Raw genomic sequence first — 22,647 nt, forward strand, 5'->3', positions numbered from 1 at the left:
AATGACACAAATTCTGTTTGAACTCCAGATAAAGAATATTGGATTCTCTGTGAAATGAAATTTGAAAAAGATGCCCAAAATCCAAACCTCACTTTGTGGATGTTTATTTGTCTAATAAAGTAAACAGACCTGATTTTGCGTAAGAACATTTCTGGTTATCTGCCTAGAAACAGAAAAGTTTTGGGGTTTTTTCGGCAAGAAAAGGAAAGGTATTTATGTATCAAGCAATTCCCATTGGAAGTGCTGGGTTTAAGCTCCCTCTGTGCTCTGGCCCCTCAGCCATGAGCACTACGACCCTGCAGTACAGGCGCCATGGGAAGCTGTGCTTTGTCCTGGGGGCAAAGATGCTGAAAGGAAGAAAGAGAAAGATTAATCTGATAAAGGCATTGCCATTTCTAATCGGACTGAAGGGAAACTGTGGTATGAAGTTAAAGAGGCAACACAGGGTGAATTACTGTGATGAACTACCTTAAAGCTGAAGCAATCAAATAGATAGCTCTCACATATAAAAATTACTGTGCCATATTTATTCACCAACAGTTTTGCACAAGTGTATCATGTTCAATTCCTTCCAAGAACAACTAAAGCACTCTGATACATTGGATCAGATTAAATCTTATCTGGGAAACTCACCTGCTGGGGTTTCTGTTTCCCACTTCCCAGACTTAATTTCTCATAACAGAAATAAACTTTTTTAAGCTTGAGAATAACAAACTCCAAAAAGTAATACCAGTACAGCACAGTGCCTGCCCTTACAACCTGCTGGAATGGAATTGGAAGGGCTTTTACTCTGGCATGTAGCAGTAAAAATTTTTCACATAGCCTGACAGGTGAAAACCTATAGAAGGGAAATCTGTGACTCCTAGCTTATAGAATGAGAGAATGGCTAGGGTTACAATGGATCTTCAGGATTATCCAGATCCAACATCCATGCCATGAGCAGGCACACCTTCCACTAAACCAGGTTCAGAAAGTATTCATACAAACAGACATGGAAGTTCTCTTCACATTTATGGGGGCCATCAGAATCACATTAAAAAAATAGTACTAAAAAGCCTACCATTGAGTAACAGATTAACAATCAATATTTGATTCAAATATAGTCAAATGATATGAAAAGCAAATACAGTAACATAGAAAATTCAGCATAAAATTCATGTAAAAATCCACTCACATGATTTTAAGAATCAGCTTGTAATTTGATCTTTAGATATGCTGAGATCTTCCCATGATGCTGAATTCTTTGAGCCTTTTGAAGTGGATGGGCTCTGAGGATACTGTGTTTTGCAGGACTGTTTGCCAATGAACAGAGGAAACAAGCATAAGCTTTGTGTCATCAAATGTGTTCTGACCAAGCATCACACAATTTTGTACTCATGGCATACAGGACTAAGAGTTAATGCACAGGTACTGACAAAGAAAATTAAATGGAAATAGAAAAACTGACCTAGTAATAAGGTATATATGTTATCAGAACTTTATTTTTTTCAAAACCGAAGTTCTTTCACCCACAGAAATGTTAACAGGATTTAAAATATGTTATCTTCCATTTAATGCCTATACTGCACTTCTGAAGTCATGGATCAGTCAAGGATACCTAACACTGAAGATGAACAACAGTGATGAAGCAGATATATTTATAGTTGTGAAGGGAAAAAAGATATATAAATTTTATACTTTTTTCCCATTTTAGTGTTAACCTCACTTACAAATGTGTAATAAATAAATGATTTTGAGTATTTTACTTGATAACTCTGATTTTGTATTCTAAATTATTTATACTAAATAAAATACAGCTTTTTCAGAAATTATTTAAGATAATATTTTTTAAATAATTTTTGACAAATCTTGGAGCCATATTGCCTAAAGTTCAAGCAAAATCAATTAAAACTACTTCAGACAAGGTATACATCACAAAAAGAATATTTTATAGGACATTTAGTCAACATGCTGCTGTGTATTTGCTGAAATACATTTATTGACTACTTTTCCTGTGTCTCATGGTTTTTAGTCTCCAGGACAATTACACTATTTGCCCAGTGCTGGAGTAAGTTTTTCCAAATTTTTCGAAGAGAGCAATTGATGAAAACAGTGTTTCAAAGTCCTAAAGAAAAAAGACAAAAAAAAATTATGTTAGGCTTAAGTGGGTTTGGCTTTTCTTTAAGGTATTTTAGAGTTCTAAATATTGTCTTCTAGTTACATTTCATTATATAGATAGAATGCAAATTATGCAAAATAGTGAATATTAAATATACATTTTTACATTATATGAATATTCCCTTGAAGAGGAGCAAAAGAATGGATTTAATTGAAAGCAAATATGTATCTCAAATTCTCAGCAGCTAGAAGAACTGCAGAAATTTCCTGCCCTAGAAATTATATTTTGCAAATCATGGTATACAAAAGTTTATTCTCCTCCCTGGCAACCAGGCAGGTTAAAGAAAGCACAATAGCCTTGCTATATTTAAACTTTTCTACCCTGGTTAACATTGAAATAGAGGTGTTAAAACAGCTCCATAAGAAATATTTTTCAAAAATTATTATATATTAATTAAGTACTAGTGGCAACAAATTGATTAGGAGAAGCAGGGTGATTCCTAACCATGTTTTTTCCCAAGGTAAATTTCTTGTATATTACATTCAATTTTTTAAGTGCAAATGCTTAAAAGTCTAAATTGAATAAGGAAAACACAAGTGAAGCTGTGACTTAAGAGTACAACATCAATTCAGCCAACAAACAAGAAAGTAAAACAAAGTGTTCTAAACCATATTTTGATTTGTCTACTTAATAATAAATACTTATGGTAAATTATTAGCAAGTCCATGGTATTTAAGATCAAGGTTTTAATAAAATTATTTCCTTGAACCTGAAGCAGTGAGGATAGTATAACAATAGAAAATACTTGGTTTGCTTTCAAATGGTTTTCACTTTTAGAAAGTAACATGCCACAGATGAACTCTCAGCTTTCTAGGATCTGATTATTCATTTTTAGGAAGTGTTCTGAATACTTTGTGCTGTTTTCTGTTGCCAACAAATAGCTCTGTGGAAGTGAAGGAAATTGAAATATCTTCATGGAATGTCTGAGGCCATGAGTTAAAGAAAGTGAAAAGTTTTATCTTTTCAACACATTTCCCAACTTCAAACGTTTCATTTCCTCTTTAAAAGAGAATAAAAACTTTTTTTTAAGGACATGAAACAGATTATCATTCCCTAGACAATTTGGATTTAGCTACTTCACAGAGCACAGTTCAGCTGTACCTCTATCAACACAGCACCTCTGACTTCAAGTAAGCTTCATGCAAACACTGACTGGGCCCACCTGCCTTTCATCTGCATTGCACTTTGCCAAACTGAGACCATGTCATTTCTTACATCTCATACTTAAATTTGTTTACTATGGTTCCTCTAAATTTCTGGCGCATAAATCTTAAAATAGCAAGGTAGACATACATTCAAAATTAAACAAACTGTGTGTGGTGTGAAAGTGAGTACTATCCCGTTCTTAAATGATTCACAAGATTTACTTTTTAATGTTTCTCTATGCCTTGTACTGGCCAATTTCTTATTCAACAGAAGCAGCCTATTTTCATATTTTGATATTAAACTTTTAGAATGGCACAATATTCTAATTTTCAGTGTCTGTTCAGCATCACAAACGCCTTCTTACCATTGGAAACTTTGTCCATATAATTATTATAATAAATATTATAGTATCTCCAACACAACTGCAAATAGTTTCCTTCTAAAGCGAAGCTAGTTATATTTAATTCAATAAATTAACCAGACTAATTCTGTTCATGGGAATGGAAAAATCAACAAATCAGCTCTAGTTGCTGAGAAAGCAGGAAGATAATCCAGCAATAATTTAGGATTAAGCAGTAATTCAGAGAAGAACATGGTATCTATTATTTTTTAAACAGAAAGTATGTCATTAATTTACATGCAGGACAGTTACATACAGCTTAACAAAACATGAACAGTTTAAGAAGTGGTGAACTTTGGGTGAGACAGGGAAACCAGTGAAACCTGTGCGCTCCCCCTGTCAGGATAAAATCAGGAATGGGAAGACTGAGCATCGCAGAGATCTTCATTTCCTGGAGCAGACGGCTTTTGCTATTAGGATTTCTGGCCAAACAAAAACAATTGGCTGCCAAAATTATCTCCTTGGGACGATTTAGGAGCCTTTGAAGTGAACAGTGTTTTTGAGCTGGAACTAAGCCCAGGTACAGCTTCAAACTCAAATCAGAATGACAAAGAGGAAATTTTTTGTGCCACATGCCCCCTCAGTGTAAGATTACTTTGGTTTGGCAGCTGTACTGTTTATCTTGTTATTTAAAACTATTCCACTAGATACTCACAACTGAGCATTTAAACAACTGGCTCTGATTATGACGACAACAGTTGTGTTTGACCACATTTAGGAAACATTACAGAGTCTGATGGACAAATAAAAGCATTGCTGACTTTAGATTGACATTAATTAAAGAAATTTAGGATGTATGCTAGGTAAAAAATGCATAGAATGCATATAAAATATAAATATATTTTTGGGAAACAGATCTTGTTACTATTTTTTTCTGTATTTGAATAAAGATTTTAATCAGATTTTAACAGAGAGATAAAGAAAGGCCTGAAAACACCACCTGGCCTTGCAATATCTACCTCACAGCACAAAGTGAAAGGAACTGGGGGCCAGGTTCTCACATCCATCTAATGTGATGGTGAAATGACCACTCAAACCATGAAGAGAAGCATAGTGATGCACTGCACATTGATTCTGATGGGAATCATCTTGAATTTAGGCTGTCTAGTACATAGCATAGAAGTTATGAAGTTACGTAAATAATCCTTTTGAAGAACATAGGTTGTGAGTGGAGAAAAACAGGCTTCTTCAAAATTATTTCCACTATCAGTTTCTCTCTGTTGGTAGCTGGAATTAATAGACTTACAAATATGGATTTAGACATATTAGTGAGCTCAGTGTATAGTTTTGCACTCTTGGGACCACAGGAGCATGGAGTTGAGCTTTATGGAATTTTTCCATAATGCATTCTTAAATCATGCCGTATAACTCTCAGCATCAGAGACCTGTAATTCTCAGCACTGAGAACTACTTTGAAATTCCCAAACAAAGTTGATATAACACTTCCTTTTTAAACTTGTCCAGCTTTGACTCCTTTCACTCTAGTAAATTGTAAGTGACTCAAGTTCAACTGACAGCTTCACAAGACCTATGGACCCTTTCAATATATTATATACTTGAGCTTGTGAGATCATCAGTTCAAAACAATGGAGTCAGAAAAGGTGGCATAAAGCCACCAAGGATTTGTCTCAGTCAGCACTCTGATGTCATAGATTAGACTTGCCAAATGGTTACATAATCTATATTTGGAATGTTATTAAAGCAAATTCCAAAGACATTTTTCATCTGACTATGCAGACTTACATAAATACAGATCACGTACAAATGCTGGCAAATGAACAAGACCTTGTAGACCTTCAGATTGGTTTGGAGGCCCTTGAAAATTACTTCTGTGATATTCTAGAAACAAATTTGTACTAACAGTGTTTCCTTCCAAGCAATTTTGAGAGTACTGTACAATATCCCATAATATAAAAATGCAGTTAAAAATGAGATACTCGATGGTAATTCCTATCTTTTTGGAAATTTAATGAAGTTGAAAGTCAGCTGCTTTGGACCAAAGCAAGAACAGAGAAATAGCAGTAACATATTGACTCTCAGATTCTAAGGCCAGAGCACTATTATAACCATTTATTCTTAGCTCCTGCTTAGGAGCTCTCCTTGTGTACTAAGGAGCTCCTCCTTAGTACACACTTCAGGGTAATTTCACATATCAAATCTCTCAAGTCTATAATAATTATGAAACTGTTTAGCATGTGATAAACTTGGAACAATAAGCATATATTGTTCTAACAATAAACTTGTGTTAGGCTGTACAAATATAGATTTCCTTCATGGGTTAGTAGAAGCAACTTGTGCAGAAGTTTCAAATATAAATTGTATCATGAAAAGCATTCTCTGAAATGTAAAGCATTCCATCAATAGATATCCAGAGCAGTGATTCCTCTTCTGAGTCAATCAAAAAATACTAAAGACAGTTTATAAATGCATTATGTCAAGCGTGGCACTGTGTGCTGTGCAAAAGGCAAACCAATCCATGAAAAATTTGTATCTGAGAAAAACTCTTTTGTAGTGCTGGAATTGTATCTGTTGCTCCTATAGAGAAATAAAGCCTCTTCTGTTGTACTCTTTATAGAGTACCTTTTCTAAATGTAAATTCTGTTAGGAATTAATGGCAGAAGGAACAACTGAAAAACAAGCACAGCTGCTGGAATCATAATTCTATCTTCATGATACTGAGTAGTAAAACCAGGAAACAATACTTTGAAACTAATATCCAAGTGGATAGTACACATCAAGACCTTAGAGGATGCAATGGGAAATTCTGTACGAGTGTCCCTGCAGCAGGAACACTGTTCTTAGGGTAGGGTAAGCCACTGAGCAATCTTGCTTTCCCACAAAGCTGGGAGAAATCCCATGTGCATAGCTCCTTTGGAAACCAGGCCGTGTCACTGCACAACCCTCATCCACAACCCCACCTGTTTAACACTAAGTGGTCATATTTAAGAGTTTCCTATGATCCTAATGCTTGTAATAGTAAAATTAAAGTTTTAAATTGAGCTGTCACAGTAAGCCTCCTGACCTGTTAATAGCCACAGAGGTCTCTAACAAGGAAGCAAACCAGAAACAGCAAGCTGTTAGACAAGTAAATGTTGATCCAGCTAACTTTTATACTCAGCAAATTTATCAATACTGGTTAACAATACTTCCAACTAGTACAGGGCCTTCTGACATGACAAAATGAGTGTAACAACCCATTCTGTCAATACAACACAAATGTCATTTCAAGTACTCAAAACCCACTAAGCTACCCTAAAAAAGATTGATTTATCTGCTCCAGTGTTTCTTTGGGGCAAACTTTTCTCACAACTGAAACCAATTAGTGGGCCTGGCACTTGTAGTGCAAAATGTAGGTCAGCATCAAGTAATAAAAAAGTATTGACTTTTCTCTGTCTGTAAGCAGCATGAAAGGGGTGCCATGGCCTTGTCGTATATGAAAAGAGCTCCATTAATTTCACTTATTTCAACCAGGGCTGTCAAATACTAATGCTTCTATTGCACTTTTCACACAAAGTGCATTGACACCAATCCTGGCCCCAGTGTAACAAGTTTACAATATTTCAATCAGTGAAAGGGGTACTATAATTTTTAATTCCCTGTTGTACATTTAGTCTCTTTAAGCAGCACCGCTTATAAGACTTACTAAGAGATATGAGCTGGGACATTAATATAACAGTTTCACACTACTTCCCATGGGCAATAAAACTTATTTCTTGGGCACAGCCTAAACAGCTAATTAGCCATAAAGTTCAGGACACAGTTGTTTGGTATAACTCTGTTTCTGTGACTGGTGGGCACAGACTGCCAATTTTACTTTCTGCTTTGGAGAAAAAAAAACAAAATCTAGGAAGAGGTCTTCCATGACCTGAGGCCATAAAATTGAAAAGCTAATGTGTTAAGCAATTGGGTCAACAAGCCCCTTCATACAAGAGATAATAACAAAAGCCTGGATCATGCCTTAGGGACTGGATCTCATTGTGTCAGCACAGAGGTATTGACACCCAGGGAAAAGCGTGCCTCATCAGAGCTCCCCACCCCACAGCTGACAAATGACCATTGCTGTGATGAAGGGAGTAGAATGGCACCTTTCCCTATTCAGCTTACCAACACAATGCAGAGGAGGAGAAGGAGGAACTAACCTCTGCTTCCTCCTTCAACTCTCTACTACTGCTATCAGTATGAAAATCTCTAAATTTTGTTCTTTCTGGTAGGAGCAATAAAGTTTTCATGGAAGCATGCATGAGTTTCTCCATATTGTGGATAGACACAGCAGAGGTCAAACTGACTCAAAATGTTATAATCCTGTTTCCCTCTATCTAGCCTCTGCAATTTGCCTTCTAAACTGACTTTTCTTTTTTTCAAGTGAAGTTTTATGGTTCTTATTGACAAGCTTGAGGGCTCTGAGTGTGATGCCTAACTCATTCCCTAATTACCTCCTGCAAATGCAAACATCACCACCAACAATAAAACTCTTTGATTTAAAAAGACTGGGTGACTATGGTAGAAGGCAATTTTCTACTTGCTTTAATGACTTTGTAAGTCTTACCCTTTGAATCAACTTGCTATTAGATCTTAAAATAAAATGATATTGTATAGCTGTCATAAAAGGCAACTTTATAACCTTCTGTGTTACGCTTACATCAGGCAAGTTTCTTTCTATTTGTTAGTTTTAGTCTTTTATTGACATTATGATAATGTGTTGTAAAAAAGAATCAGGAAATTATGTTCACAGTAGGAAATTTAACAACACTATTTTAATATCCTATCTTCCAAACAGAAAGAGAAAACATTAATTGATACTTAATTTATGTAACAAACATTTCATTATTTTTACGCTTAATTTTTCATGGATATTTATAACTATCACTGACTCTTACATGTTTTATTTTTTATGAATTAAAAATTAGGAAGCCAAACTCAAACAGTGCTTGCTAGAAATTGTGAAAGATTTCTAATGATGGCTTATGAGTTTGAAAAACCACTGACTTGATAATCACATAGGTTTAGATACGTTCTCTGTGATGTGTCAAGTACAAGCAGCACAGCCACGTGTACTCCCTTGGGACAGCCAAACATGGAAATTATAACTCCATTCCTCCCTTTCTGGAATATTGGAGAAAGGAGTGTTCTGCTACTCATCTGGGCTCACTGAAGTTTCATAGCTCTGCAGCTAAACTGTGCTAATTTGTGCTTTGGAGATAGTTGGAGGCAACTGACAATCAAGCTCTAAAACTTCTTGTCCTCATCTGTGCAAGGTAGGAGAGGATGTGTTCTAGGTTTGAAAAGAGCCTATTTTAGCTCCTGCATGGTTAGAAGTAGTTTGGGGAAAGGAATTAAAGCGTATCCCCTTTCATAGCTGCCCAAATTAAGTTATGACATGACAGAAAATAATGATGATCTTCAAAATGCAATAGTTTGAGCCACTGTACAAGGAAAGCACTATTCCTAACCAAGTAAGATATTCCGTGATATCCATGTTCATTAAGGATTACAAATGTGTAAACTCTTAACGTCCTTTCTCACAAGCAAATTATCTCTGGGCTTCAATGGAAGTTTTGTGCAAGGAAGGACAAAAGAAAAAAAGGGGAAAAACTTGGTCCAGTAAATTATTTTTTCTTGTAAGTATTGTACTGTAAAATTAACCTGGGATCTGAAACTAGGCTGTCCTTTTTGTCATGTGTAATATAACCAGCAATGAAGATTTGTGGTCCAAATTTGTATTTGTTACATTTACTTAGTACCCTGCAGTCATTCTGGTTGCCCAAGGGAAAGGAAGGGTGGAATTCCCAGATGTACCCTCTATGTTCATTTATTCCATTCATTAATGATCTGCAAGGCAAGGCACTGTCTGGTCCTTCCTCTCAAACATGGACTAGCTTTGCAATGCTTTAGAAAGAAATGTGGTCTCCCTTATAAATAACTGTTCGGTTAATTAATTTCTTTAAGTGTATAAAGCTAACCTACAGAAGAAGAATAAGTCACCTTGATGTAGACACTTTCCAGGTACTTTGAGACCTGTTCAGAGTGAGTATCAGCATAACAAGTATAGTTTCCTGCACAAAGTTACAGTGCATGCTCTACCATACTTTAGGCAATGTTATGAAACAACATTGACCAAATTCTGTTCTGAATGTCTGTATATGAACCAAAATTGCCAAAGATAGTACTCTATTTTTTCACTATGTAGCCTTTTTTTTACAAGTAAATTAAATTAAGAAACCAATGTGAATTTCTCTGCAAGCTATTTCATACTTGGATACCCTTGAACTTTACTGAAACTGGGCTAAAAAACAAATGCACAGTTGAAATAGTTCAGTAAGTATTCAGAATCCCAAGAGGTGTATTTTTGCTATTGTCATGCAAATATCTACCTCTTACAGTGTATTTTAACAAAATATCTGTAAAAAGGGGAGTAGAAGGTCATCTTAATCTATTTAAGATTTACAAATAACATTGTCAAGAACAAAAACACTCTAATGAGAAATATATAGGCCTTTAAAGAAGTCATTAAATCTGAGGTGGAGCCTAACACACATTCCTGTGTACAAAAAAACCCCACAGAGTTAAAAAGCATCTGATGAAAAAAAGTAAAGAATATATTTTTATGACAGGATTTTTAAGCCAGCTTCTTGTCCTGTCCATCAAACACACTCTGCTAGCAAGAGGACTTGCATTAGAAACTACTGCACTTAGGGATAAACATCTTGACTTAGGCCATTTGTAAGCTGCCCCCTTCATTGTCTAATCTGTTCAACTACTACATTCTCTTTCCAGCTGAAAATAAGCCAGTGCCAAGTGCTCACTGCCAAGAAAAGCTCAGAACCACTTTTAACCTGCTAGACTGAAGCCAGAAAATATTTAACCTGCCAAGATCAAGTTGCAACTCTCTGTAACTTGCCAAAATCATGCCACCACAGTTAAGAAGGAAAAATTCTGAGCTGAAATCCTCAAGTGAAAGAATTTTTTATCTTATTTCGCTTCTGATATGTAGCAAAACCAGTACTCCAGTTAGACTTCACCTGGTTTTCACATGGCTCTGGATGACACTTTCTAACCTGATTGTTTTCTGTGATGAAATTACTAGATATGTAGATCAAAGGAGAACAGTGCATGATGCTGTCTGACTGAGCTTTGACAAGGCTTTCAACACAATCTCCCAGAGAATCCTTTTAACCAAGCTGGTAAATTATAGTCTAGATGTGCAGACTAATAGATGTAATGGCTGCCTGGACTCTCAGGTTCAAAGGGTAACAAAGAATGTCTCCTCCTCAACTGGAACCTGGGTGCCAACATAGTTCCTCAGGTGCTTTCTTGGGGCCTATTAATATCTTCCTCAGTGAGCTGGAGATGGAATGCACTCTCCTCAGGCTCCTGGATTACACCAAAGCAATGAGTACCATGGAGACCCTGGAGGGATGTCACTCAGAGTCATGCAGACAGGCTGGAGGAATAGCCTGACAGAACCTTACAAAACACATGATGGACAAATTCATCTGGCACAGACTCATTCTAGAAAAAAGCAAGCTGGAGGCTGACAGGCTGGGCAGCAGCTCTGCAGAAGAGGAGATACTGGTCCTTGTGGGCAACTGGCTAAACATGAGTCAGCAATGATGACTCATTGTCATGACTCATGACTCAAAGTCCTAGCATTGATGAAAGCTAAAGAGAAAATCAGCTTTCCTCCTCCAGAAATACAAGCTCCCTTCAGAAGAGACAGAAATTATCAAACACTAATATTTCCTCATTTTGCAAGCAGTTTACTTTGCAGATGGGCTAACACTAGAGAAACTACTCATCTCCCATACAGTGTTTAAAAATGTTCTCATTAATCAATAAAATGGGAACTAAAGCTTCTAGACTAATACCTATTGCTATTTTTTCTGTCTGTATTTACTCATATATGATATCATATCTTCTTTATGTGTCATGTTTTCAGTGGTACTTTTTCTTCTGTCTAAATCCACCAGTTCTTTGATACAGTTCAGGAATAGCATCAGCTACAGTGATTACTCACTCAGGTGCCACAGATTAGTTTTGGCATTGGGACGAAGTTAGTTTTGATAAACTTGCTGATTAGAAGCTTTGGGGAGAAGGACAGCTGGTATTTTTGGCCAAACATTGTTACCTGTTGTATTGTGTTTATTATGCGTTATTTTAATTAAGTCGTGTATTGGTTCGTTCCATGTACCCCTTCAGTTGTAATGGTTCTGCCCTGGTTCTCCCTCTCCTTGATCACCCCTTCAGTTTAATCTCTCTCCTCCCCGTAACCCTTAGTAACTGTTGTACCCATCCCTCAGTCCCTCCCTGGTGCCCTGTCTGTCACTCGGTATCCCAACCCTTCTATCTAGAATCTTCTATCCTGGGCAACGAGTGATTGGTTCGGGGGCCAGGGCCCCACCCCTGGTTCTTCCCTATTGGATTTCCCATGATGTCTGTTACCCTCTCCCCACTCCCACCTTCTTTCCCATTTGCTGAAGGCCATGTTACTTGTTTGTACCCGCCCTTCTTTATAAGCTCTTGTCGGGACCCAGTTGGTGTCCTCAGCTAGTATTCCTCCTGGAGCCATTAAAACTGAATTGAACTACCGCTGGGGTCCGTCTCTTTCCTTTCCTGTTGGGTAGCAGCCCTCTCTTCATTGCGGATCCTCGTCCCGCAAGGTGAAAGCCTTAGGCGCTCTCTAGACCCAGCCCGGGATCAGGAGAGTGCCCCTGTGCTGCTGGCGGTGCTGGCCGCAGCTAGCTGGGATTTCCTTCGAGGTCAGCCGCCGCTGCAGTTACCTATTCAACATTCTTCAGAAAAAATTATATAGATTACACTTATTAGCACAAATATTAAAAATAGATTGCTGAGCAATAAAAAAACTAAAACCATGCTGCATTGGTTCTGATATGAATACATCTTACGTATATATTAAATGCAACAACTTGTGCAGCGATAGTCTGTGGTTGTGCATAAGCAAAAGTTTTTTTCATTTTTCAGCTGGATAATTCTGAACTAGATTCAACACTCTGCTGGCCATGCTGAGGAAAGAATTTAGCCTGAGACTTTTAACATCTACGCCTTTAATGTCCATACAGAACTTTCAATGTATAGCTGAGTATGATTATATCTTATACATTAAGAGGAACTGGGAATTTTTACAATGTTTTATATGCTAATTTATTCATTGACAGTGTAGTAGCAATATAAGTTATACTGTAAAGTTTCCCATACTTCTCTGAGGACTTCAGATTTGAACTGAAGTGTGGAAATTCTTTAAATAGCAACACATTTTGGTCTTCCTTTTGCCAAGGCTTGGGCATCTGCAAAAACTACAAATCATGCCAAACTCTTTGAGTGATATATGGAGGACCACAATCCACTAGGAAATAAGCTACGACGAAGTCATTCATTTCATTTAGGTCTTTCAGTGGGATTTGAACCATCCAGTCCACAAACCATATCTCAGGAGATTGCATTGTACATCCAGCCCACAGTAATAATGATTCATATACATATATGTGTATATGCTTTATTGCTACCTTTAGCTGGATTAAAAGCAGTATATCAAATTTTATATTTCTGCTTCTTTTATTAGCTTTCTAGCACTTGATCAGCTGATAGAGGCAATAATGAAATGTTTTTTTATAAACTGGAGTTTGTAAGTCCTGTCCTGAGAATGTAATATTTCAAAAAATAGCCTAAGCTTTGGGGAAAAAACCAATTACAGAAACAGCACTAAAAATGCCAAGCACTGGGCAGAAGCAATTCTGGATCAGTTTAAAAAAGTGATTGATGAAACTCTAATCTGAGCTGAAGGAACAGTTTCACGACAAGCTGTGACCATTCCGCACACTTCATTAGCTGCCATAATTAGCCTGGTGTTTCAATTTGTTAGAACTGGTGGGGACAATTTTACTGAGAATGCAAACATCAAAAAACAGGGTGCCTCAGACTTCAGAAGATGCTGATGAGAAGCTTTTCTAGTCTTTGTTAACTAAAAGATTAATTACAGCTGATGGAAGGCTGTACTCTGATTGTCACTCTGTCTATGTGCATTACTTTTAGCATTAGAAGAAAGACATGGTTGACACTATACTGCTCAATCAAGCAGCTTTGCATTAGTGCACAAAGCCTGCTAATATACAACGTCTTTTATTGTTTCTCTTTTTCCTTTTTTCCCCCCTATGTTTAAGGCTCTCATACCTAACAAGTTATTCTTTAAAAGAGCAGGATGTTTGGTTGCCAATGACAAGAACTTATCACACATGCTGCCATTCCTCCACGTGACTACAGGTGAGAAATTCTGACGTGTCAAAGCTGCAAGCCAGGAATATTATTACTTTCTACTATCGCAATCAAAATGTAAATTCCTTCTCAAATAATCTCATTATGAGAAACAAAACCAATACAGTTGTGAAACCAGTACTGTGCGCTTCAGCCTTTGTACCTACCCCTCTACCTCAGGCGTGGTTACCTCTATACATTAACTCATCAAAGCTTGTAAGGTTGTTTATATAGAAGTGAAGTTTGAATTTGAAGTGAAAAGGTTAGTCCTGAATAATTCCACAACTTTCATTCTAGAACATTAACACATGGCAAATCACCTACTCATAAAAACACTCCTCATGTGGATATGCCTTTCCCTACAAGTATTATCAACACTTTAAGAGAATAAAAAATGCAGTTTATCATGGTGAAACATTCTTTTAACCTGAGTTTATAAAGGGCATGTTGAAACCAGCTCTTCATTGCATTACATGAATAGTAAACATAAAAGTGTATTCCAAAGTGGATATCATACCATGATTTAAAATAGGGTAAATTAGTCCAGAATTGATTAATAATATAAATTTTGAAGGAACAAGCAGTAGAATCTTACATCAAACCATTAAGACAACAAGCAGTCTGTACTACTTTCCATGTCTCATTCATTCCAACGTAACTGCACAAAGCTTTTACTGTGGTTTTTTCTATTCAAGGAGTGCAGGTTAATCTAAAATCCGTTTTTATGCATTGAAGTGCTACTGCTCTGAGAATAATGCACTTTGTTCTCTGGAGAGAGCACCAAAACAAACAAAAAACCCACAAACTTACAGACTTTCTTTCAACCTGGGGTCATACCTGGCATAATGTCTTAGAACACCTGTAGGTGTTATTGGCATTTAAATTATAAAACTATACAATCATAATGAGTCAGTGTAGCAAAATCTCTAATTCAGACATCATTTCAAGATGCAACAGTCTGCATTCCTCTGTGAACCTGTTGCAAGAAAGTCATCAAAATATGTGTCTCTCATCTCAGACCTCAATTTTGCAAACTCACCAGCAATGTACAATGAGATTTTACAAGTCTGCTTTTCTGAGAAAATAGGTAACACCATTTTTCCTAGAACATTCTGTCTGAATGGCATGAATTTACATATTGATTATATTCATTACAGGTCGGATCCTTATCTCATGCTAATTTGCCCAGCTCCATGGAGGTATCTCAGTTACACTAAGGCGGAGGACCAGCTCTCAAACCTGCAGCTTTCAACAGTTGTATGGCCCGCATAATTCTCAGAGGATTATGAAAAGCTTTTGGTTACTTTAATTTCAAATCTATTTAACAAGCACAAACAAGGTCTCGGTGAGTATTATCAAATAATAAGTAGCTTGCTTTTGCAGATAAGTTCCATAAAGAATTTTAAGTGACTTCAAAATATACCTTTTTAATTCAACACTGTGGCAAATCGAATTGAGTTGAAATACGTTATGTTTGACATACATATAAAAAAATCACTTAATTCCAAGAATACTGAACAGTCTTTCCAAAACTGATACGAAAAGGCGCGGCCATGGATTTCCCAGTTTAGTGTGCGGATTTTGAATTCCAACAAACAAAGTCATATCCAAATAGTCAACGCCTAAAACCAATAGAAACAAATTAGGTGTAATTCCAGTATCTGCTGTTTCTAGATTAACTGATTGTTTTGCAATTTAAAGCTGTTCCACAAATTACTGTAACACACACTAAGCGCATATTGAAGGAATTGGGCAAGATACTCTATTTCTAAAGTGTTTCTGATTAAATAAGAGGCTTTAAAATGTTTAAGCAATGTGTACAATGGGAATTATTTAGAAAGCTTAATCATACATAAATCTCACTCACAGAAATACTGGTTAAAGTTAACTCTTACAAAAAAAGCAAGGTTTTCTTTTATACCACTAAGATGCAAGTTACATTATTAAATGAAGAAGGTAGGCCAAGCAATACATTTATCATCCAACAGACAAATGACAGGGGATTGCTAGTTAGACAGTATAATAATTGCCATCTAATTTTCTACTTCGAATCAATTTATTCTTCAAAGCCTTGGATCATCATCAAGGGACTGCATTTTCCCGCTGAGATATTACAGAACTGAAAATCAGGTTTTATAAAATACTCAACTAGTTGCCCACAAACCCTTACAAATAACCACTAGCATGGATTTAATTAGACTAGTGGTGACAGTATCTCTTCTTATGCAAATAATTTAATTGAATGGTTTGACTCTTCTCAGATACTACTTTGTGGCATTACTTCAAAATCAGACCCTGTGACTCATCAGTAATCACTAGAAAGTTTTTTCAGCCTTCCAGTTATGCACAGATTTTTCTCTGCATTTAGTTGAACATTAGTCAAGGGTACATTTTGTGTGTTTGGTTTGCTTCACAGTGTTTACCATCTTTCTACAACCAAGAAAATAATTTGAAAGCTCAGTGATAGTTAATAATAATTAATAATTGTATATCAAGAATTGCATTTTTCAAAAGCAACCCACCAGTGAGGACCTTAAGGATTTCTCAAAGGAAACAATCTACAACTCAGAACCTTTCCAGTGAGAGCACTGAAAGTGATCTTCATAACAAAGTGTAATTCTGTAAATAAGTCACAATCACAAGGAACCTGGAAAGATCATTATGAAAACTGTCAGAAGTAGGAATTGTCATTTGCTTTCCTGGAAAATGAAATGGGTGCATCTTATAATAAGAGAGCCTTCATTCTAGTCCTGTGAATGAGAGGTAATTTCTGGTGTTCCCATTTTTGGACATGGCACACTCCTGCTTTCCTCAATACATTTCCTTCTCAACAGTACATTATGACATTTACCAAAAAAGAAAAAAGAAAAAAGAGAAAGAGATCAGAACTAGAAGTTGCAAAAGTTACTTTAAGTTACTTTTGTTACCCAGTTTCAGAGACCACCTGCTTATTAAGTTCTTCTGTGATATTAAATTGAGCAACACTGCTCTTTTTCTGTACTATCTAATCAGGGAGCCAAATACCTGAGCTCCACGGAGCTCCCAGCTCTCAAGAGTAATGCTGTTGAGAGAATCAGCCTATTCTCTCAGTGGAGGAAGGTAATCACTATTTATAGAAGCATTCTGACTCCAAGTGATTCTTCTGAGAGCAGAAAATATATGTTACAGGATAGAACAGAGAGACTTTTCATGAACAGTACAGTATATATTGTTATAGGACCAGATCCTTGTGTTTAATTGATTTATTTTGGTTCAGAATTCAGGATACCAAAAAAAAAAAGTGAGATAAAACAGTGTCTTGTTGGAAGCAGATAGTTGCTAACTCAAACTAAGGGTCCACTTGGAGCATCTGAATAGATACATCAAGTTATGCCAGCAGTAATAACCATACAGGAGCCATGTCATGGGCTAGGGGTCACTGCAGTGCATCCCACTTTGGCAACAACCCTTATTATCCCTGCCATCGCTCATGAGGAAACCAGCATTGGAACAAGCAAACACTTACAGCCCATCTAATAATTCCCTTCCGGCTGCCACATTGTGTGAGATCTGTATTGCCTAGAAAAACACACTGAGGTTGGTTGGGGAGCTCGGAATCTGATATTCCAAAAATGTCCTAGCACTTCTCATGTACATTAGTAACTTCTGTTACAAAACACCCTGGTAAATATGGCTTTTAAAGATTTAAAAGTTAATCAAGCTGATAGTTCAGATGCACATTCATTAGCCAGTATCACACCATACTAGAAAATGTTCTTGGATAATCTTTTTTTTTCTAATTAAAATGAAAACAAGCAAATTCCTTTGATAAAAATGAAGTCACAGTCTGAGCAAGAAAGAATTTAAAACTTCACACAGATCATACCTATGATCTCAAGTCAAATCACTTCAAGGTTAGAAAAATGGAGTTAAGGTGAAATTCAAGTAAATTTCAGTATAGACAGGGATGGGAAAGCAGAAATAGTGTATCAAAAATTCTATCTCATAATGACATCATCCACGAGACATGACTGTTTTATATGTTTTATATTACTGTCTTACAAGAGATAAAACTAATTTTCAAACAAACAAAATCTCTTTCTCTCACTACAAGAATTTTTCTGTTTTCTCTGTTAACCCAGATTGAAAATCTGTCAGTTCTTGGATGAAGAGCCAAATTTATGCCTACTGTAAAGCAATGAAACTATACTTTTCTTTATACTTATGTTATAACATTCTTTATATAAATTCTGGCTTGGAATATATACTCATACTTATTTTTATCTGTTATATGTGTCATGATTTAATTAAATACTTCTGCAACATCATGAAATCACAGTTGAAGGCAATCACTGTTCAACAAAATTAACTGAAGCTGTTGATTGTGCCTTTATCTACCCTGGCTGAATCTGAGCCTGTAATTCTCTGCCTCTGGTGACAAAATGGAAGTTGATACAATTTATACATGGAACAACTATTGCTTGCTCTAATGGCTACACGGTACAGTGTTAAAATGCCAGTGTTGACTACACCCCTGCTTCCATTGCTCCACCAGAAGTAGAATTGTGTGGGTGGTGAATTACAAGAGCTTTGTTTCCTAGCCCAGGAAAGGCCATGATAATCAGAATTATTTGAAGTTGATATTTCATTAATGCTGGCAATATTCTATAAGTGATTTCCTCTAGGCAACATCTAATTATTTAATTATTTCCCATTATTAACGGAATGAAACAATTCAAAACAAACATCTACAATTGCAGGAAGCTCATAAACATCAATTCATGTAGAAATCTTACTAAAATTATATCAAGCTGGCCTGTTGAACTTGAAAGGTGTATTTTATCCCAATCGATGCATAAAAGTAAAATTATCTATAACTAAGGCATGTTTCTCTGCTGTACAGTTCAGCTGTAATGATCCCCACACACTGCACTTGCACATCAATTATGATAATCATAATCACGGTCATTAAGCTGAATGTTCATTATTATCAGGATGCTGGTGACAGCAGATTCAATCATCGGGTGCAATGGGCAGGCAGTCACAGTCCCACCCAAGTTTCTGCAGACAGTGTTGTGCCACATTAAATCTACGATGTGTTCCACATCCCACTCCATTCCAAAAGCTGTAGACGGTAAAGGTCAACTTTATGTTCTGTGCAATATGCTTAGGTTCTCTAAATTAATTCTTTGCAGTCCTGGGTATTTTTATGCTTTGTAGATAATAAAATCCTGTTTCGGGCCAAAATACCTGTGCAAATAATGAAACTGTGATTCAGTTGTACTGTAATTCACCTATAATAAGGCATCAGAGGGAAGAATCTATCAGAATGGAACATCTTAAACTATCAGTTCCTGAATTTTACAAATAAGAAAACATTAAATGCTGTCATTGAAGTCAGTTTTCTAAAATGCATATGCAAACTAATTCCAATGCTGATTAAAGACTGTAAGCCATTATTTCTGCCTCAGCAAATATGAACATATGTGAGTGTTTTGACAGCTAAAAGACTATAGTTAGTGTATTTGATCCCTTGGCTGTCCATCTACACTGGAATCTATCATTGTAGATTAAATTCCTAGTGAGTAGCAATTTTTTTTATTGAAACTTCTTACATTAATTTTATCAAAGGCATTCCAATGTATTTAGATAGATGGTGTAACTTAAAATATGTAAGCAGTTTTATGCTTTATACTGATTTACTGAGTAAACTAACTAGATTCAGTTTCACTAAAAGTATAGTATTTCCATTCCTTGTTTATTTACAATGAAGAATTAGAACAGAACACTTTTTCCCTTAACTCAAAATTCTTTGAAATGTAAATGGAGTGAGATAAAAATTTTCAGATGATAACTAGATGAAAAAAGAGCTACTAACTTTTCCTCACATAGATATGGTAATTATTATGTTTAGAGGAAGTCTATGCTAGCATCCTTTTATTTTCCAGAAGAAATGTAACAAGGTAATATTTTTCATTGTTGCTCATTATGCTTCTAAAGTAATTATATAATTTACATACTAATCTTGTTGTGACTTGATTTAAATTGCATAGTAATAAACACATTAAAACCTCCAGAAAATACAACTAGGACATGCTCGTGCACACACACACACACAAAGAAACTTTTTGTATTTAATATTAAAAAAAGCCATCTAATATCAACTAACATTAAATAATACCTCAGCAGCTCAGACAGGTCACTGATCAACTGACCGCTGACTTGAGTTCTTGAAAGAACTTACACAGCCTTACCAGCAACAACACAGGAAACTTGTTTAGCATAAGATTGCCAGAAACTGGACAGAGATCATGGCAGTGTTATCAGTTACTCAAGTTGTAATAGAGGTTGCATCCACGGAGATATAACCTTGTAGTAAACTCAAAAGAGGGTTATATTCAGCAGACAAGCTATTAAGCAAAAATCCTTTTAGTTTTCTAGTATTTTTTTACATGCTCATCAGTCTTGTGATTCATTAGAACAGATAATTTTGTTCATCGCATTGATATATTCAAAGTTTTCATAGAGTTTAGAAATAAGAAAGTGACACAGAGTTCTATCAAATTTAACAGTTAGGAAAGTATGACCTCACAACTGTCTATAGGCCTTTTTCCATTAAACTGCATGAGGAGCTTGATGTTTTGTCACTCTTTTTGGATTTTTTCCTGATAATAATGACCCATTAAAGCAGTAGGTATGTCATAAATAGCCCTTTTCTCCTCTTATTTCTCTGCTGGGGTAAGGGGCTCCTAATAGAAGCTTCATATTGATGTTGGAAGGCTCTGTGTCATGTTGGGTTAATGTATACAGCTATTCACCACCACAGATTTATGCTGGTATCTATCCAAGATCACAAGTGAGTTTTTTTAGCTAAACCCATAGTTTACATATCTGTGATATTATATACAGTATAAATATCTTTAGTTTTTGATATCATCATCTGAGCCTGAGCAATGACTGCTAAGAACTGGAAAACAAAGTCTTAACAGGACAAGACAAGTACCAGAAATAAGATATTTAGGTCCTTTTTATATATCATACTTATGCTGTCGGACTTCAACCAGTCATATCTTCCACTCTTTGTCTTTGAAATTCAGAAATATGTTTGTTTGAGTTTTGATGTTTTACTTGCAAGGAGATACAGTTAATGCATGTCAAAATACCAAAACTTTGCTCGGAGGTCATTTATAAACTTTAAAGTTTTGATAAAAAATCTTTTAAAAATGTTCCTTCTCAAACTAAGATTCCTCGGAACTTGCTGAATATTTGCAAGGGTTCTGCTCTCAAGGAAATAATTTATTATATCGTACAAAATTCCATAATTGTTTGTGGTGTTACATTTTAGTTTAGAGCTCTGTCTCTCCCCTCCAAAATGTACAGCTTGTTCCGAGCCTGTGGTCCTGCCCTGTAGTCTCATGTATCTGTAATCCCATTGGCACAAGTCTTATTCCATGCCCACTTTCAATCTCCCTGTTAAATTGTGCAAGGAAGCTCAGACCGCCTCTTGGCCCCTTTCTCCCAAGGCTCTCCCTGTCTCCCCCTCCCTCCCCCTTCCCCCCCTTCTCCCACAGAAACCATCCTGCTCCCAATAAACCCTCATCTAATTGGCACCCTCAGAAGCCGTGTGGAGTCTCCTTGCCTGCCTGTTGCTGCCAGTGAACACACAGCTTAGGGGGCTCTCCGGGGACTCCCTGGGGAGCCCCTCCAAACAAATCTCAACAATCATTAAGATAGGAAGAGACCTCTTTAGATCACCCTCTACAGCCCCCCTACTCAGCTAGAGCATGTTGCCTAGAGCAATATATCCAAAGATAAAGATTATACAACCACTTTGGGCAGTTTTTGCCAGTGCTCTGTCACCCTCACAGAAAAAGAAAAACAATAATTAAAAAAACAGCGTTTTCTTGTGTTCAGATGGAATCTTATGCACTTCACTTGTGTTCATTGACTCTTGTCAGTGGACACTATGGAGTCTGAGAGAAGTTTGGGGTCCTGTTCTTCCTTCATTCTTATCAGGTGTTTATGCACTTCAATAAGATGTCCCCTGTGCCTTCTCTTTTCCAGACTGAAGTGTTCCAGCTGTCTCAGCCTCTCCTCCTACAAAAGATCCTCCAGTCCCCTAACTGTATAGGTAGAGAGTGCAACACAGAGCCAAAGACCATTATCCTTTTTGTACTCAGAAATTTTAACGTGATTAAGATACCTAATACAAATAGCAGTAATGCAAACACTACGCAAACTCATGTTCTTAGAAAAATTACCTCTTACAGCACTACAAAACTAGACATATATGAGATGCTCCTGACAAATCAAGCAATTTAACAAAGTCTTCTTAAAATAAAAAAACAGCTATTCACTAGTTTTAAGATTTTTCCAAAGAATGTAAGCACTAAAATATTGTGTTGTTTTAATCAGGTTTTCCTATAATTTCCTGAAGTTTATCCTAATGCCTAAATGTACAACCTCTCTTAAATCAGAAATGGCAATTCAAATAGAATGAAACTTAGGAAAATGCATATAACTTAATCAGGGTCCTAAATCCTGATCTTGTAGGACCAACAGGTGTTGAATTTCCTCAAATTGAATTTACCAGAGAGTCAAGAAAATGTCACATCTTATCACAGCTCTAACTACTTGATTTATAACATGCTAGAAAGAATCCTGTTGGATTGCATGATCTCTGGATCATACTGAAATT

General features: G+C 36.3%; 1 protein-coding gene across 8 annotated transcripts in view; it reads right to left on the reverse strand.

Moving 5' to 3' along the window:
- Positions 1–1,954: 1,954 nt before the first annotated feature.
- Positions 1,955–22,647, reverse strand: part of SPATA17 (spermatogenesis associated 17) — an 86,445-nt gene continuing 65,752 nt past the window's right edge. For 2 of the 8 annotated variants that reach the window (XM_064414184.1, XM_064414183.1), the window contains exon 10: positions 21,846–22,046. In XM_064414184.1, coding sequence (XP_064270254.1) covers positions 21,891–22,046 — 156 coding nt within the window. In that variant the 3' untranslated portion in view covers positions 21,846–21,890. Of the gene's footprint in view, positions 2,105–2,803; positions 3,042–12,160; positions 19,200–21,826; positions 22,073–22,647 lie in introns of those variants that run through there. The other 6 variants (XR_010359070.1, XM_064414180.1, XM_064414181.1 and 3 more) reach the window with 6 other exon arrangements.

Source organism: Passer domesticus, chromosome 3 (genome assembly GCF_036417665.1).
Source record: "Passer domesticus isolate bPasDom1 chromosome 3, bPasDom1.hap1, whole genome shotgun sequence".
In the NCBI taxonomy this organism is placed as follows: domain Eukaryota; kingdom Metazoa; phylum Chordata; class Aves; order Passeriformes; family Passeridae; genus Passer; species Passer domesticus.